The 14,757-nt window shown below is 42.1% G+C and overlaps 1 protein-coding gene across 1 annotated transcript in view; it reads right to left on the reverse strand.

The window, feature by feature from the left end:
• Positions 1 to 328: 328 nt before the first annotated feature.
• Positions 329 to 14,757, reverse strand: part of LOC138548587 (uncharacterized) — a 603,087-nt gene continuing 588,658 nt past the window's right edge. The window contains exon 4 of the mRNA XM_069642287.1: positions 329 to 6,665. Within this exon, the coding sequence (XP_069498388.1) occupies positions 2,312 to 3,421 (1,110 nt within the window). The 5' untranslated portion in view covers positions 3,422 to 6,665 and the 3' untranslated portion in view covers positions 329 to 2,311. The remainder of the gene's footprint in view (positions 6,666 to 14,757) is intronic.

The raw sequence follows: 14,757 nt of genomic DNA on the forward strand, positions 1-14,757 counted from the left end.
CCTTGAAGACTCATGTGAAGTGCTGCATTGCCTGCTGAGTGGCTCATGACTACCAACATGACTACACATTAATACAGTGCACCACAAAACTAACTTTATGACAATGCTACTTTGAAAACAACAGGAAGCTCAGTCATGTGAGACTCTTCATCTGAGACAACGTGAACATAGAGGTGGGACACCCCACTTAAAGCTTCATCTTTGGGATCCACAGGTTTGCACCCACACTGATCCAGTGAACTAAACAGTGTGTACTTTCTTCCAAGACAATGATCTGAGTCTCAAAAAAAAATATATTTTTTTAATTTGTTTTGGTTTATTTACAAACCTTTACAAAACCACAATAAGTATCAGATATTACAATAGCTTAGAAGACGAAATTACAAAAAGCAAATTATGTAGTCATTTCAATCGGAAGTACATATTATAAAGAAAACTTCAGCAACCTAATCATAATTCTACAGACTCAGAAAAACAATTCCACATTAAAGTTTGACATATAAATAATTCATTAATTCAAATTCATTAAAATCACTAAACGTTTCCATAGACCTAAGAGCTTTGCCTTCTTTAATTCCAATCACACATTTCTTAAAAAGGATGTCAAGTGCATTTTTAAACTTGTACAATTATCATGTAGCATTCTGTACCATATGAAATCTCTATTCACATCGTGAGTTGAGTTTACAAATTGGGCAAAATACTTTAACCTTTGTGCCTTCAGTTCCGGGCATACCAGCAGAATGTGTTGCAATGTTTCAACTACCCCATTTATATTGCAGAATCGACACCAAGGCCCTTGTTCAGAGTTGCGATTTCTAATACATTTTATTTGATTTGTAAGTAAAACATTAAAACGGAAGCGCATAAAATCATTACGCAGGCGCTTACCCGGATATTGGATCAAATATCCTTCCATGACAGACTGCCATTTCCAAGTGGAGCAGGCAAATTTATAAAGTTTCCAGTTTCCAGAATTTTACATTTAGTTTTTTGCCAATCAAAGTCCATAAGGCTAGTTTTAACTTTATCAGGCTTGTTGCATAATGAAACCGTAGACAAACCTAACTCCTTCAGGCAGTTCATAGCCTCAACATTGAGCGCAAACATGAAAGGGTTTGTCAATTCTCGATAAGCGCAGGCATAGCGAGTCTCATCCAAAGCTGTTTTGCATTTTTTCCATAAACATAGTCTTTTCCAAGTGGCATATGTGGAGAGCAATTGCAGACCCAGTTCGTATTTTATTAGTTCTAATGGAACACATTTGGGCAAAAACCACAGCACAGATCTCCAGATTTTACCTTCAATACAGTTCAAATGTTCATATAATCCATTTGGGAATAATTCAGTCCCATACGTTAAACGTGGTATGATTTTTTTATTATAAAATTCCCTTAACGGGACCATTGAGAATTTCCCGAATTTATTGTCAATGGCCCTCAATTTTCTAATGGCTATTTCTGATTTTAGTTTCAGCTGACTTTTTATAAGATTAATGGAATCCGACCCAGAGAAATAAAAACCCAGATACTTGAATGACGATTGTGCCTTAATCGTCTTACCTTCACAGAGCCATGAAAATGCATTCTCTCTTTTATTGTAGTTACCAAAACGGACAATTACCGTTTTTGATGGATTGATTTTAAGTTTGAAGTTATTTATAAATATTTCAAATCCTTTAAGTAACCTTTGAAGTCCAATTTGGGTTCTATCCAAAAGAAGAAAGTCATCCGCATATGCCATCCATGTTATAGACACATTGTTCAATTTTGGACAGACCAAACCTTTACTACAAAGGGCATTGTGAGCACCACATACATATAGATTGAAAACTGTAGGGGCCAACATACACCCTTGACTTAGGCCATTCGGGATAATGATTTCCTTTGAAAGGAGGACCTCAGTGTTTAGGCATACCTTCAACCTGCTGTCCGTATATAGGGCAATAAGAATTTCAAGTAAATGAGATGGAATTCCAAGATCTTTTAACTTTAGCCATAAAAGTTGCCTGTCAACAAGATTAAAAGCAGAGCTCAGGTCTATCGAGGCCACAAAGAGGGGTCTCTCGCCCCGTTTCATAGATTTTGCTATTAGCGTTTTCAATATAAGGCCCCCCACAGTCAGTTCCGATATTGTTTTTTAAACCTATTTGTTTCATATCAAGAATGGATTTTTCCCTAATCCATTCTTGAAGTTCAAGTAATACCAAGGAGCAGAATATTTTTGACTCAGAGTCAGCAATAGCTATAGGCCTGTAACTGGATGGACACATACGAGACCCCTTCTTAAAAACTGGTATTACAATGGAGACTTACCACGATTGTGGAATAATCTTGTTCTCTAGAATGTTAGCATAGAGTATAGACAAAATTTTGGCACAGATTACAGGGTCAAATTTCAACAATTTATTAGACAGATTATTCAGTCCACTGGCACCCGAGTTTTGGGATTTATTAATGAGGATTGTTATGTCTTCCACTGTGGCCTTCAACGACCAATGCTGGCTTTCAGAAATGTTAATACAGCACAGCGATTTATTAGCAGTATATAGTTTGGAAAAATGACCCAGCAATACGTCCTCATCAATTACATTCATAACCATATCTTGTTGAGGTCTTTCAATGTCATTAATTAAGTACCAAAAATTTGTACAGCCATAACCACGCAGGGCTTTCAGCATCAGTTCACCATCCTGTTGCATACAAGAACCTCTATACTGAATTTGCCAATTTATATAGGACTGTTTGATTTTACTTTTTTTCAGCATGTATTCTGATAGAGGTAAACCTACTTTTTTTAGGTGCCTGAGGTCCTTTCTATACAGATTCTTACGTTCGTGGATCACTAAATCGGTTTGATGTCTATAACAGGTGTTACATTTTTGTTTCTTATGAGGGAAAGTAACCAAATTGTCAATAGTAGATTTAATATAGTTGGAGAAGTTTGAGGTCGAATAATATTCCTCGCTGTGACACTCAGACATAGAAAGATACTCATTGATCATTATCGAGGTGAATTTTACGTTCTTTTTGTGGCACCACTTATTTCTATTCCCTTGCTGAGTAGACACCACCCCATGTGTGTATTTCTCTGTTCTAGGGCTTTGATAACCAGCTGCCATTTTGAAAGTGAGAAAGCAATGATTACTCGTGCCTGAATCCAAAATTTCAAAGCTATACAGAACTCTAGAGATACCAGATGAAACAGAAATATAATCTATGATTGATTCCAGGCCTCTAGCTTTCCAAGTATAGTGATCACTTCGTAGAAGTTCAAAACCCCAGGATTCGGCAAAGTGCGTCCACAATCTTCCCCGTAAAATGCTGTTTCCTCCCACCCGTGATTGTAAGTCAGCATTTGCCAACGCAATATCACCCAATAGACGTTCACAAAGACAGTTGGCATTCATATCACCTGCCATAATAATCTGACCTCCCACATTTATCTCTAACCATGTTTCAATTATTATGCCCAACTTAATAAGTTCTTTCTCGAGTTGCTGGTCAGTTAATTCACTGGGGTTCCAATAAACATTAATAATAAGGACAGAAAAACAATCCTTGTTCACTCCCAATTTAAATGCGGCCCCAAGAAAGTGGTGTTCCCAGCGCCATTCCCCGTTTTGCAAAAGCGATTAGCTAGTTTGGCTAGCTTCGGACGTCCCTTATTAGAGCCATGAGCACAAACAGAAGCCACAGTAAACCCTTCACAGCACAACTGCTCTCTTGACCAGGTCTCCTGTAGAATAACAAGATCAATCTGGGCTAAATAACTCATGAGTTTTTCATTGTTCAAAAGATTCAAACAGCCACGTGAGTTCCAGCTCACAAATGTAAGATTATGACAGGAGCTAGAGGGGTTTGCCCAGTTGTCTGAGCGAATCAATAGATTCCCTCAGTGTCAGGGCCAGCCACCTCCATTCCTGTTTATTCAGATCGGATTCACCCTTGTTGGTCGCATTAGTATAGTTTGATTCCTGTTGCTCTACTTCATACAACATAGGCTTCTGCTGTGTTGGCACAGAGGATGTGTATTCAAAAATATCAAAACCTTGTATTTGAAGTTGTTCAGCCTCTTTTAACAGCAGCGACCTTACCAAGGGAGAGGGAATGACAAGTCCTACATAGTCATATCTGAACCCATGTATGAAGTCCACCAATTTAATATTGGCAGAGGTGATCAAACTGAGCTCAGATATGGTGGCCAATAATGACAAAATGTATGCTCTATTCAATGATGTATGGCCTCTGTCATTGAATAGTACTTTAAGAATAAGCCCCGGGGTCACTGAAAAAAACGGTTGTTTTAAATCAGTGTCCTGGCTACAAGAGACCTACCCCAAGTCGTTAGATTCCCACTCCTTGTGTTTAATGACTGGGGCAGCACCTCCCGACCCTCTAGACACATTCCCTATGGATAAGTCAGGGACAGGTTCTTGAAACGGCCTTGGGTGTGCTGCTCCCAAGGTAGTAAAATTGTGTTTAGAGGCTTGATTCTCCCCACGCACCTTCAGAATAGCACACCTTAGTTCATTCTCTTTTGCCTCCTCATCTGTACCCTCAGAGCCAGCAATTATCTCACAATCATTGTTGGGAAGAGAAGGTTCACGCGCCCCATTCATATCATTGTTTGCATCAGTGTGTTTATCAGTCTTCCGAGAAGCTTCATTTCTTCTCCACTCCGAATTGCCCAGGCCAGTATTTACAGTGACTTCAGATTGTTTCCCTCAGGTGGCCCCCATGGGACGCATTTCATTAGTTGTTTCCCGAAGACCCCCTAAACAACCAGTTTGTACAGGGTGAAACACTGATGCTACTTTGGGAACACTGGTATCTGTACAAGCTTCATGTAGCTTTTGCCCCCATACAAATTTAGGGTTTGAATTCTCATTACTAAAATCTAAGGAATGAGTGGTTTTAAATATTTGAAACATAGCGTCCGTCTTTCTTTTCAAGGCATCACTCAGAGAGTTCTCCCCTTCTGTGAAAACACCCCGAGGAAAAAGGGTCCATGTCAATTGTTTGTCCAGGCACATTGCCCGGAGTCTGACCATTGTGCCCCAAGCTTGTATCATTCAGTATAGACTCAGAAGACGCAGCACCCCCCTCAGAAGTGGGTTGTTTCATATCCAGTTTTCTCATACATTTTAGTGACATTTTATTTCCGGCCACATTATTGTTTATTTTTTTCTTTTGTTTGGCCACTTTTTTACTCTGCCTTTTAGATATTTTTACCTCAAAGTCATCTTTTGTAGGTGACTTCGAGGAGCCGTTCACTTCTTTAACATAACCCGAACCCTGCTCCTGTGATTCGTTATTAACAGCAACTGATAGAGATCCCCACCCCCTCAATATCCTGGGTAGATGGTATTATAATTATCTCATCAGTAGGAGGAGAGTTGTCCAGGTCAGTTTTTACGTTATCCCTTAGAAACCCTTTCACATTGGCCAGAATATTAGGGGTTTCTTTGTTCAAAGCCACAGAAAAAGACTCAATTAGATAGTGTGGCAACTTCACAAACTCTGAGACTAGGTTAGCTAACACCGCTGTCTGTTTTCTCATTCCAGACAGCAGTAGTCTATTAAATATACTCATTGCTGCTGCAAAAACCGGTCATAATACTATGAGGGCCAAATCATTTTTATTTGCAGCATCGGCGTTCAGCATAAGACTAGCCTCTATAGGAGGATTAAATAGTCAGCAAAATTGTCATAACAGAAGCTGCTTTCTTTTAAGGCATTCGGTTCAGCCGAAACATCATCCTTGTCTAAAGTGTTAACCTTCCCTATGTTAGACTCAGGTGAGTCCAAATCAGCAAAGAGAGGCTGCGAAGGATCCATTGGATCTTCTATAGTCTTACAAATGGGTGAGCAATCCTGCGCACATTGCAGCAAGGCTTCTTCCTCATCACTAATAATGGGAAGAGGGAGAGCCGCAGCACGCGCCAGGCTAGCACGTCGAGTACTAACTGCATTGAAAAAGTCAGCTCTAATGTCTTTCATTGCAATAGGTAGTTTCTTTTTTCCCATATTGAAGTCAGAAAAATACATTATACGACCATATACCAAGCAATTAATTGTTTCAGTTGGCATAGACGTAACTTCAAATCTTACAGAGTAGTTGAATTACCCACAGTTTCCTGCCCCTTCCCCCGCCAGCCGAACAGCCCAACAGCCACTTTAAAACCACTTCCGATGCACGCGCGCGATGCGCGTGCGCAAACCCTGAAGTAGGAAGTGGAGAGGGGGCGTGGCAGGCGGGAGGCGAAGTCAATAGACACTGCAGGTAAGAGAGAAATAGAACCGTATGAGTAAGTAGAGGGTTCAGCGTGTATCATAGAGAGAGACACAGAAGCTGCGGTAGAAGCCGCGGCTCGTAATGAATGTAACAAACAGCAAAGCAAAGTCCATATGCAGTCACTTTGACACGTAGCAAATGTTAGGCCTGAAAGCGGCTTCCTCTTGCCGAGGGCGCTGAGTAGCCGAACAGAAAAGCACAAGTCCCAAACAATCCGAAAAGCGTTCAAGGTACGTGGCGGGCAGTGTTCCACAGCCCAACAGCTACTTTCTGCCCACTTCCGATGCGCACGCACGATGCGCTTGCGCAAATCCTGAAGTAGGAAGTGGAGTGGGGGTGTGGCAGGCGGGAGGCGGAGTCAATAGCCACTGCAGGTAAGAGAGAAATAGAACCGTATAAGTAGAGAGTTCAGCGTGTAACGTAGAGAGACACACACAAGCCATGGTAGAAGCAAGGCTTGTAATGAATGTAACAAACAGCAAAGCATGGTCCATATGCAGTCACCTTGACACGTAGCAAATGTTACGCCTGAAAGCAGCTTCCTCTTGCTGATGGCGATGAGTAGCCGAACAGAAAAGCACAAGTCCCAAACAACCCAAAAAGCGTTCAAGGTACGTGGCGGGCAGTGTTCCACAGCCCAACAGCCAATTTCTGCCCACTTCCGATGCGCCCTCCAACTTTTACAACGTCTAATTTATTTCCATAATGTCTGCTTCTTTGTCACAGAATTGTAGTTTGCTTAGTTGTGGAGCCTTAACCGTTCTTGACACCAAGCATAAGTAACGCGCTGCATGTTTTTGTAAACGAGTGACTACAAGCAGGAGACTTATCACACAATTCATTTTTTTGTGTATTTTTAAGTATTTGACAAATGGTTGCATAACTAATAGGATAATTTTCTCACTCCCATTCATTTGCATTCTGGTACTTGTAGGTTTGAAATGCAATGACAAAGAAGCTCCAGCACTCCCAATATTCTGCATCACATAATTTAACATCAAATATAACACTAATCTGTTGGTTTATGTACACTGCGGCCAGATTCAGAGGTGTATGCAAAAACACGGAAGTGTTCATCCATGAAGGATGAACACTTTCTTTAAAAGCACCATATTCTGATGAAGTGGTAACACAGTGATCTCGCATAAAAGCCACGACTGTAGCATGAACCTGATTTTATGCTCGACAACAGGCTTAGCAACCATGTGAAATGCTGTGCTGGCACTGCCAGGGGATTCTGCTCTCAAGAGCACAGCTTTAGCAAGGCAATAAGAGAAGTTGAAATACAGCACAAGCGAGGTGTCTCTAAACACTGCTTCACACCTTTTTCACGTGTTAGAATGTCCTTTCCGAGACTGCAGAACCACTTTTCTAGTTTAATGGAAGCTTCCGGAAACTTTCTTAAACTAGAAACGTGGCAGTCTTTTATGAAATTGTTTCTATTTAAACAATAGTTTTATGCAGCTGTTGCTGGTGGGAAGCACGACATTTCCCTTCCAGTATTTCCACCCACCCCAGAATGGTGGTGCTGGAAAATGAAGGGGCGAATGTCGGCTTTCAACACTATTATTAGCACGAGCTCTGAATCAGCCCCTTAGTCTAATTAGCTCTCATATTATTTGTTTGTACATTCAAAATCACCACCTTTTATGTGTTGTTGTGGACATACCATATTGTTCAACAAGATAAAAAATACAATGAAAACAAACAACATGAGCACTCAACAGAAATGTTTTTCTAAAAGTGTGACACCAATCAATTCTGTAGCATAATACATTGTGGAAAAACATTCTGGTGTAATCCAGATTGTGAATTACACCCAACATGCTTTTGTGCCCTTCTTCAGGGACACTGAAACAAGTGGTGAACATCATACAGTTTACCTTTGAATGGTTCGCAATTGGGAGTAAGAGCAAAATAGATAGAGCGCCAAACCCATCCATTTGGAGTTGTGGGGAGAAAAGTGTTATAATTACTTTAATTGTTCATGTGGTAATGAGGTACCATTGTCCCAGGAAAAACAGGAAAAGGGTACTGACCATTGGCAATAACCGTTGCCATCATGTGCTTCATTTACTTCATATCAAGGAACAGCTGGAATGCGCAAAGAGAAAAATATTCCACATTTCCATCATGTTTTGCAAAAAAATAGGAACTGAATTAAAATAAGAATGAAAAAGGCAGAGCAGATAGCTAAACACACTGATCTCATGGAGTGCAGGTACTTTATCCTAGTTCAATTAAATGTGTGTTTCGATCATCGTGGGTTCATTATATCAGAAGAGTGCACACTAGTCAAAACAAAAAATGGACAATAAGAAAAATGTACGCATCAGTTCAGTATGTCTGCATACAGGATGGGAAAATAAAGCTACACATACACAATTTGCTTGTTGGGTTGGTTAATTCTGTGATTTGTGTACTTTACAAGTTACCTCTACGAATATGAATAATGTTTAGCCCTTAAAAGCCAAATATTTACACATATGTGTACCAAATATTACTGGTAAGACATGTGGGCAAGTGACAAAAGTATGCAATCCTCGGAAAAGCATTTATTTCATTGTATCTTGTCTCCCAAAATGGATAGTCTCAGTCCACAGTCTACGCTATTTGAAAACAAATTCTCAATTGTGGTTTAGTTCACTATTGCTCCATAGATCGTAATAACAGTGACCACTTAAATATTGGAAAACAAAAATGTATTCGTCTCTTGGCTAACCCCTGGCACTTTCTTATATTGCCGCTGCCCTCGTGTATCAAGGTCTGATGTTAGTTTTGGCAATTTCAATACATATGCAAATCTGGGGGCAACACGTCTTTTGGGGATCTTGCTCTGAGAATGAACTGCTTGTGATGCTTCAGTTCATTGGCCTCGACATCATGCCCTGTACCCTCCCCTATAACTAATAGAAGGTGAGTGAATGCTCAAAATAGGTGCGCATCTGAACGTCCACTAGATATTTTCCAGCAGGAACAATACCCTCAAAACTTCCTGGAAGCAGAACACAAGGTTTGCAACTCTCTCTTCAATGGATTGCAGGTTACTGCACTGTAGAAACCAGCAAAACCGGTACAGGTGCGTGTAAACCGCTGTAAGGATTACATTACAAAAATGTAGGATTATTTTCAAATGTTTACCCTATTTTCATACAATGTTTCTAAAGCGCAGTTTGGGACATCGGCTCATGAGAACATGTATCCTTTTGAGGAATTGCCATCTGGCAACCGTACAAAGTCCTGGCTTCTTTGATTTGTATTAGTACATAAAATGATGCAGGAGATTTCTTCTCCAAAAGGGTAATCTGGTAACCAGATCCCCCTTTTCCGCAACTTAATGACAAAAGCATAGTGCACTTGTGCCCTGCTGCATCAGTAGCCTGATCTGCAGCACCCGCTCTGCTCGTGGTGCGGAGCAGTTTTGAACAAGACCGCCGCAGTGATAGCAAAGTCACTGCAGCACAGGGGCTACATTTAAGATATGCCTTCCTGTATCCAAACTACGATGATCATGAGAACCCCATGCTGGTGGCAGGTTAATCTATAAGAATAAACGAGACTTGGGTTTAGGCATAGTGCATGGCGAAGCTTATGTTACATGGCCACCACATCCAATTGGCATTGCACACATGCCAGCTCCTGTGAGTCAATTCTGTGGAAGGAAATGTGCATTTGGTACAGACTGGCCGATATTGCCACACGGACATAAACCCATATAACCCTGCCTCTCATTGATTCTCTTTGGGAGGGCCAGTAACCCCCTCACCCCAGAAACAGTCACACAGCAGCACCCATTCTGGAGGAGTAGCCTCACACCATGGTGCTGCATATCCAAAGGTCTTTGTTGTTCGCAGGAGGGATGGGGGTGGGAGCAAGATAGGCAGGAGTCCTCTTGGCAATGGAAGAAGCTTTCCAGCATATTGTTTCCCTTTCCCTTTCCTGTCTCCTCCACTTCATCTAGAGAAAAGCACTTTGGGTGAAAGATCAACAGAAGGATTATCTGTCCTCTAACCACTCCCAGGGAAAATCAGGAGTGCCCAATGCTGTGGACCAAGGACAACCATTTTACAATTGATCTTCTGTGCCAGAAGGGCAGATCCTGAACTGGAGTATCCTGCCCTCAAGTCCTTTGTGAAGGCCTCACAGCTACCGGAGGGCCAGACCAGCCGCAGCTCCCTGTTCTACCACAACGGACTAGTCGCTCCTTGTTCCCCACATCCTGAACAATTGAAAAGGGACTGGTGCTGGTGTTTGCATTCCTCCAACCAGCTGAACTATTGCACTGTATCTAAACCCGCTCAACACTGCATCGTGTCCTATCATAGCACATCACTTGTTAGGCCCGAAGTGACTACTCAATGCCGGAAACCGAACCGAATATCCATAGGGTGACTCGCTGCATCTAACCGGGGGTTACAACCATGGCTCGGCTCAACTAGTCCGAGACCCGCCACCTCATTGACTGCACTTTGCCACACCCTTGATCACCACTTCAGTGATCATCGCCCACTGACACGAACGGCTGGAACGTCACTTTCCTACCTCTCCCAGCAGGCAAAGACTGACACGGCCTGGCCAACTGTGAAGCGTTTTTGGAACCATCCTGTTCTGCATCACATTTACCACTACTGTTCGACCGCACGTGCCTGATTGACCCTGATCAGCTTGCATCAGCGTTCGTACCCGGGTCTGATGCATCAGCCCACCAAGAACTTGATCCAGGTAATGTGACACTGAACTGCTATCATGGTCCGGTGGGACCATAGAGACTGCTTTGGTCAGGATCGCTCCTGTTTTCAACCCAATATCATTTTTATGGTAGTACCTTACCTACCACACCTGGAAGTGTTCATATTTTTATGGAAGCTTGATTGGACATTCCCTTTATTTTGGACTGCGATACTGTGTTGTTTTGCTCACTACTGGTTCACCTTCAAACCCCTCTTGAGAGTATAGCCTTCCCTGTTTTACCTCTATGATTGCATGTTGTTTTGATTTGTAGAAGTTTGAGGGCTGAGTCGGCCATTTTACCCCTACTCATCTCTTTGTAGACAATGGCCTCATGATGAGTTTGGCAGTAATTCAGTGAAGAATCCACTGAATTACTGGAAAACTGGCTTACCTTTACCGCCACTTGTACCCGTAGGTTTTCCACTGGATTACAGGTGGTAGTGGGGTGGTGTTGCCCCATAGGACTCTATGGGATCTTTGGGGAATTACAGTGAACAGTAATTCTCTTGTAGTAATTCCACAGAATTTACTTCCTGTATGATACAGGAGGAAAATCCTCCACTTTAATATCAAACCTGTAGTTTAGCGATAAGGTAGAAATGGCAGTAATTCCGTTCCCACCAAAAAAGTGACAGTAATGGAATTCCCACTGGTTTATTCTTGCACCGTCGACTCTGTAATGTGACCCAATGTATATTAGAACATTAACACAATCAATATCCTTGCAATGTTTTGAAACCCTGATATCTAGAACCCTTCGATACTGAACTCTCTGAAAGCTATTTGAATAATAGGATTTTAACCGTGCATAGGTGCCATTTCATAGGTCTCCAGGCACTTTAGTGGATATGAATGATGCCGGAAGATCTTGCCAGAGACAATTCTTTTACGAGCACACTGTCTCCAGCCCAAACCTGCCCTTTCCTCTGTCTAACAACTATTTCTCAAGTATGAAGTCAGCTCAGTTACTTCCTTGTCACCTTGGAGTGTGACTGCAAACATTAGCTCACATTTTGCAATGCCTGACTCATAACAGTCTTTTGTTGATGGTGGCATTTAATCATTGTTCAAACGTGGCATTTCCCAGCATGAGTTCTTGTGGTGTCCTCTAACCTAAAAAGTGCTCCATGAGGAGCTTGCAATGTCCCATAAACTTGCTTCACTTCCGGGTTGCCAGCAGGATTTTCCCTCTTTCTATTTCCTTGTTAGCTTTTCTGCCGCGTTTGTACTTGTTCTGCTTGGCCACATGTTTCCTTTGGTCCTTTTGTATACATTTTCTTGTTCATTCATAGTGTATGTTTTATTAAATGCAAAAGAGAGTCAATAGGCATCAGAGCGATGTACTGTGATGATGGCTGAAGTAGGAGGGTGATATGGGAACATAGCATACATGCTGAGAAGAGTTGCAAGGATCAAAAGTCGCAAAAACAAATGTACTGGGTTGAGGTTGGGTTTAGCTGGTGGTTCAGAGACTATTCAAACTCGCCATTTACTCCCAATGTCATTGCACAAATGATTAAACAAATAAAGCAGGGACGTAAAAGTCCTTTCTGGCTCTTCGGGCGACATTTTTATTCTGGGTATGGCTCACTGGATTAATACACCCACTAACCGGCTCTGTGTTTGAGCTCGTGATCACAGGATCGAATCGTGACAGGCCAACTTATCTTTTCATCCTTCCGAGGTCGATAAAATGAGTGCCACTGATTTGGGTAACACTTTCTGATGTCAGTGCCAAGGTGCTCCACTGGAGTAAACATGTGATCCGTAAACACACCTGTTATGTTGCCTTGCTATGGAAACCAACGGTAGACCTCGACAGATTATGTGCCTATGCCATTGGGCTCCCTCGCCTGGAATTCTGACAATACACCACACACTGCGTTGAAAGTCATGAGAAACCAGGATTCACTACTCCAGCACATCCATTGATTTGCACCAAAAAGGTTTGGAGAGTCTGAACCGCTGAGTCAGATAGGCGAGACAAGATAAGATGGAGTGACGAGAAGGTATAAGCTCAATAGAGGGTGTGGGGGTCTTTTCGTCTAGGACTTGGCACACCAGATGTTTAGCCTTCGTCTGAGAGAAATTTGCTATTTTTAGGGGGTCAGTTTAGAAGGGAGATTCAAGGGTAAAATCAGTTGCTCAAATTGCAGGAGGCTGGAGACCAGTCCTGGGACACAGCCTACTGACAGAAGAGCAACTCCCGAAACAAGCTTTAGGTGCACTGGTGATGCCTTTGCTGAGATGCACTTACAGTGTCCCAGCCAGGCAAAGAGGTTCACTTCAGCTGAGAAAAACCTATTAGGCGGGGTCACAATGGGAGCAGGTTGAATTCCGTAGCAGCAGAAGGCGCTTGCATCGGTATCTACTCAATTCAATTAAAACCATTCCATCTAATACCATTCCATTTACATTTTTCCATCTAAAAAAAATGTCCATCTAATGCATGTTTTTGGGGGGTAAAGGGTTAATTTTTGTTCTGGTGTATTTTTGAAAGGGTAAACAACTGAGGATTGGGGGTATCCCCCCCCCCCCCCCAAAAAAAAGAAAAGAATAAATGCATTAGATGGAAATTGTTTAGATGGAAACATTTCGATGGAATGGCATTAGATGCAATGGTTTTAGATGAAATGACCATAAACCCATGCATCACTTGTAGCGAGTTTTGACAACAAATAGATACCTCACATAGAAACACAAAATGAGCAACACATTTATTAATATTATGGTTGCTTTGCGTGAGAATCCGAGAAGGGAGCTGAAATAGATGCAAGACGGAGTCAGCTTTTGTGGTAGAATCAAAGTCATATTGGATTCTAAGGCCTAGTTCACGATGAACAGAATAAAGGCCCTGATGTACAGCTGTGGCTCTGATTATCTCAGTTCCGAGACAAATCCCTTTTCCATTCCCCAAGGGAGAAGCCGAGTTCAGAGGCACCTGTGTTGGGCAGACCAAACGTTAATTGTATCTGGCTGCAGAGCCTGAAGGCAATGGGAATGGAATGTTAGCTGTGGGGAGGAGAGGTAGAGAGGCGCCCTTTGAAGGACAAGTACATGAGAACAGCACGGGAGGGTTTGTGATACCAATAGGTCAGACAAAGATTTAGAGCACTACTGCACTCACCCAAGGAATAGTCCCCCCCATTTGAATTACAAGCAGATGCATAACTAAAGCAAATAAATCCCTGAAATTCAGACTCAAGCGTTTCATTTTAATGAGTATTCGTCCCTACAGGTATAGTGCCTTTTCTGTGGAAGCAAAAGGAATTATCCAGCGGTATCCGCACTTTTGTTGGTTTCATGCCTAACTCGATCCATGTCAGCTCTGGCACATAATCTCCCCATATTTTGCCACAGTTTTGAGTGATGCATGCCACTACGTCCTCTGAGATCCCCAGCAAGCCAACTGCTGCACAGCTCACTGCTCCTGTTACCCATCCATCATTGGGAAACAATGCACCTTCCATTTTTAACTAGGGTCTTATCTAACACCGGGCTTCTTCTTTTTTCTTGGCACACTCTTTGTCATCACTGTCCATTATGACCGCTTGGACCGTGTGCTCTTGGAAAAGACGTTGTACTCTGCTCAGGACCATGTGGTGTACTAAACATTGGGCTATAAGAGGCAGCATTTGGTGAGGTATAAACAACTTGGGTGTACCGTTTACAAGAGGTGTCAAAGAGCATATATAGCAGCACTCATATGACTCCACCCTCCCAACTTTG

The sequence above is a fragment of the Ambystoma mexicanum genome, chromosome 1q, assembly GCF_040938575.1.
Source record: "Ambystoma mexicanum isolate Mex_15411 chromosome 1q, UKY_AmexF1_1, whole genome shotgun sequence".
NCBI classification, from domain to species: Eukaryota; Metazoa; Chordata; class Amphibia; order Caudata; family Ambystomatidae; genus Ambystoma; species Ambystoma mexicanum.